This window comes from Morone saxatilis, unplaced genomic scaffold (genome assembly GCF_004916995.1).
Source record: "Morone saxatilis isolate NCDOM2014 unplaced genomic scaffold, NCSU_SB_2.0 Contig20, whole genome shotgun sequence".
Taxonomy (NCBI): Eukaryota; Metazoa; Chordata; class Actinopteri; family Moronidae; genus Morone; species Morone saxatilis.
In genome coordinates, this window is record NW_023339763.1 from 25,549,101 (window position 1) to 25,553,268 (window position 4,168).

Consider the following 4,168-nt stretch of genomic DNA (forward strand, 5'->3'; position numbering starts at 1 on the left):
CGCTTGGCAGATCTTGCAAACCACCTTGGTTTTATCCAGCTCTTTGTCCTTTGTTGTTTTAAATCCGAAATGGTTCCAGACGTCAGACTTTAGTTGGGACGGCTTGCTGAGCGGGGTTTTACCTGCGTCGGTCATTTTGTGTAAGCACGCTTGTGCGCTTGAACGTCAACCTGTCGTAAACGCACTACTGCGTCATCATGCACGAGACTATTGGGGTTAACTTCATGAGAAAAAATTTAAAAAAAACCTTCATGGGGAAAAAATGGATCTCGTGCCCTATGAATCGATATTGCAAAATTTAAATAAAATCGATCCAAAATCGATTAAATCGATTTTTTTACCCAGCCCTAATGTTGACCAACATTTGGCAAAAATTGAGACAAGACGTCACGTCTCCGCTTCCTCCCACTGTACAAAAATGAAGCCAAAATATCCGGGTATGGCTACTGCCGTCTTTCACCAGTCAGAGCCAGACTCTGCAAAGTAGTGATTAGTGCTGGCGCCACAGTAACAAACTCCCGCCCATACTGGATAACAAAAGAGGAAAGCTCATCAAATTGAGCAGTTTCATGCCTGAAGTCAACATGCCACAAAAGGTTGCCAACACTATATGTACTTATACCCATGTGATGGTGTGCCAGTACCAAACATGGCTACTTAAATGCCTGTTACTTTTGTAAAACCCTCCATGGCACACAGTTACACAGGCCATTACAGTACATACACAATGTAAATACCCTTTTTACACAGTTAAGAAAGTTTTGTAGTTTACAAAATTACCCAAGTGCCATGTCTAACTACGGTAAAAACTAAAATTATACATAAATACAATACCTAATGTCAGATGTCTTAAAGTAGTAAAAATAAAAATAAAAATAAGTAGTGCAATAAATGCATGAAAAGGTAGCCAATACATTTGGTCCAATGGAGCTAACCAGCCACAACACCGCACAGGAAAGTTAACAGAGAACAAGTAACAAGCTAGCGAGGGCACATTTTCCATCATTCATCATCAATCATGTTGGAAAGAAAACATGCTACATGCTAAGCTTTGCAGACATTCCCAAACGTGCTGAAATGCCATCGGTGCTGCAGTTAGTAATGTGGTCACTATTAGTCTGTAGACACAATTACAATGACACTAATCCCCCCCAGGTCAAAAAGTAGTGCATTTAAACAGAGCCTTAGTCCCCTACCCCAGCGAGTCAAGGGGGCAACGAGAAGAGAAATCCTTCACCTTAAATGGAAAAGTTCAAAATACATTTGTGGAAGCGTAGTATGCTCTCTATGTTCAATTTTGGCTTTCAGCTTTGCCCACTCATTTTTTCCTTCTCATTAGTGTTAACTGTGTCAATTTTCATAACCCACAGCTTGACTGAATTGGTTATTTAAATAGGGTTTGTCTTTTCTCTCGTCAACTTGCAATAAACTTCAAACATAAGTCGCCCCCACTGTGAACAAGAACGCGCCAAAGGCATTTTACAAAGTGGCATCAGATTAAATATAAATAAATATGAGGCTGTGAATTTTTACATTTTCAAGTTCCAGTCACTATTTCATATTAATATCATCATTTAGGAAAACTTTAAAAGAGATGAGACAGAAAGGGGCATCACAATTATCCTTTTTGCTTCTGAATTTGTGGTTTTCCTAAGATGATGATAAACTAATCAGGTGAAGGAATGAAAGAAATGTGTAAAACTCCAGTCAGGCTGAAGAGTCTGAATGAATGCACATGTAAACATAAGAAAATGTCTCTTGGTGTGGGTCAGTCAAACACAGACAGGCAGGTCTGGAGGATGAGCCGGGATGATGTACAGGTCTGTGTTTGTCTGATGGAGCTGCCAGCTAATTATACGTTTGGATGATTTCTTTTGGGGGTGCTCATGGGGTCAGATGAGGATCTCCACCATGTCGTTGTCCACTTCCTGTTGGGTGGGCGGGGCTGGAGGAGGGGCCTGTTGCTGCGGGTGGGACTGGACAGGTAGCCTCCGCTCCAAGGTGCTGCTGTGAAACACTGGCACATCTACAAAGAGAAGACAACAAACAAGACTTCTGATGATCCAGTCTGTTTTGTAAACCACTAATATTAAAGGCTAACCTGTATGTGTTATATAGCACAGTAAAAAAGAAACCAATCATTCTATATTTAGTATATATTCCAATACCATCTTTTCGGTATCGGCCGAAGGTGAGTTATCAGAATCAGTATTGGGAAGAAAAAAATGGTGTATATATTATGTGAGATGACCTGCTAAGCGGTCGGGAATGTAGATGGGGCTGGGGCTGGACAGGCGGGCGGGCAGCGTCATGCTCTGCAGGGCTGGAGTGCTGGGCTTGCTGGTATCTTGATTCTGGCCCTTGTCGGTCTGTGTGCAGCTGTCTCTGCTGCCTGTCTTTGAGTGTCCTGTGGTCATTGGGGTGGAGGGAAGCACCGGGGAGGGAGATGATGAGATTGACTCTGTCCTGAGAGACTCTGTGCGAAACTCAGGACCCAGCAGAACTCCTGAAGGAACATAGAAAGAGAACAATCATTACTCAGAAACACTGACAGAAGCTACAAGTTACTTTCTAACCCCAGGGTTTGACATTAAAACTGCAGAAAATACGTTTCTGTCATTATTGCGGAAATTTGTGGAAAAGGAATGAGACTAAACAATCAACAATCTTTCTTGGCTCTGATTGGTTGCTTTTATTCAGGCCTGGTGAATTCCTGTACATTCCGCTAGGATCATGAGGAGGAACCGGAGGAACCAGATTTTTTCACAGATTATCTGTCTCGTGTACTACTGTCAGGATATATTGAAAGTTTCGGCAAATATGACAAAAAAAATATTTTTTGAAATTACCTACTTTTTATATAGGTTTACATTTGTGGACCCCAAAATGTGTTCTGGCCACGAAATTTGTTGGGGCTGCTGTGGCTCAGAGGCAGAGCGGGTCGTTGGAAGGTTGTTGGTTAGATCCCTGGCTCCTCCCGCCAAGTGTCGAAGTATCCTTGAGCAAGATACTGAACCCCAAATTGATCAAGATGCTGTGCATGTGTGTGAATGTGTATGGCATCACTGAGTGAATGTGTGTGAAAGGGCGAATTTGGCATGTAGTGTAAAAGCGTTTTGAGTGGTTGGAAGACTAAAAAGGCACTATACAAGTACAGGTCCCTTTACCGTTTATCATTTACCATTTAAAAAATATTAGGGTTCATTCCTGCACCTACCTGTAGTATCAACTGCTGTTCACATGTGGAAAATACTCTATAAGGACTGCTGGTTCTTACCCAGGCTGCCCTTCCAGCTGGTGTCTTTGCGTTCTTCGGTGATGGGCGAGCTACTGAGTCCCAGGCTGTGAGAGAGCAGTCCTGAACCACTGGAGCCAGTGTTCGAGATGGACATCAGGGACTTGGAGGGCCTCATGGCAGATGGAGCATCCGACTTGATGGGCTCTTTCCTGGACCGCTGGTGAAGCACCTTGATCATAGCGTCCTTCTCTATGATCTGTGCATGGAGATTCTTTATCCTGGATTAGGGATAACAAGAGAGAGGACCAGAGTTACTGCAGGACAGTAGACTTTCTGGTTTTTTTGGTCCGGACCATTAAAAAACATTGTTGCCTGTTGGTTCTGGTCCGCTTCCTGTTTATGCTGGCTTTTACAAAGACAATTTGTACATGTACATGTACAAAGACAAGTAAACATGAAGTCACACAGACTGGTAGCTCATTCATTGAACATGTTTGGTGATGTCATCCTGCATCAGCAGAGCTACATAGACACAGGTGGAGAGATCTAAGTCTTAAGACTAACAACAGGCCTTGCCGTGAAGAGCTCAACAAGAAATATCTGGACCTCATCTGTCACACAACAACAAGAACCGGGATGGAAATGTGTATTTTCAGCTGAATGTGTTCACTTAACTGACGTCCTGTAAGTACACAGAAACATGCTGTCTATTTGGTTCACTGTAATGCAAAAGACATATAAGTCTGCCTACAGATAGGAGATTGGCCATCTAGAGACCTGGTGCAGCCAGAACAACCCTCAGCTAAACGCCCTAAAAAAACAGTGGAGATGGTTGTGGACTTCAGAAAGAACCCAGCCCCACCCGCCCCCATCATCCTGTGTGACTCCCCAGTTGACTCTGTGGAGTCCTTCCGCTTCCTGGGTACCATC

General features: G+C 43.2%; 1 protein-coding gene across 1 annotated transcript; it reads right to left on the reverse strand.

Annotated features, from left to right (window-relative positions):
- Positions 1–37: 37 nt before the first annotated feature.
- LOC118331997 (angiomotin-like) lies at positions 38–3,513 on the reverse strand. Its single transcript, XM_035667117.1, has 3 exons — positions 3,278–3,513; positions 2,252–2,506; positions 38–2,026 (listed from the first exon to the last, which is right to left on the reverse strand). The coding sequence occupies exons 1-3, from the start codon at positions 3,474–3,476 to the stop codon at positions 1,893–1,895; spliced, it is 588 nt and encodes a 195-aa protein (XP_035523010.1). The 5' UTR covers positions 3,477–3,513; the 3' UTR covers positions 38–1,892.
- Positions 3,514–4,168: the final 655 nt, after the last annotated feature.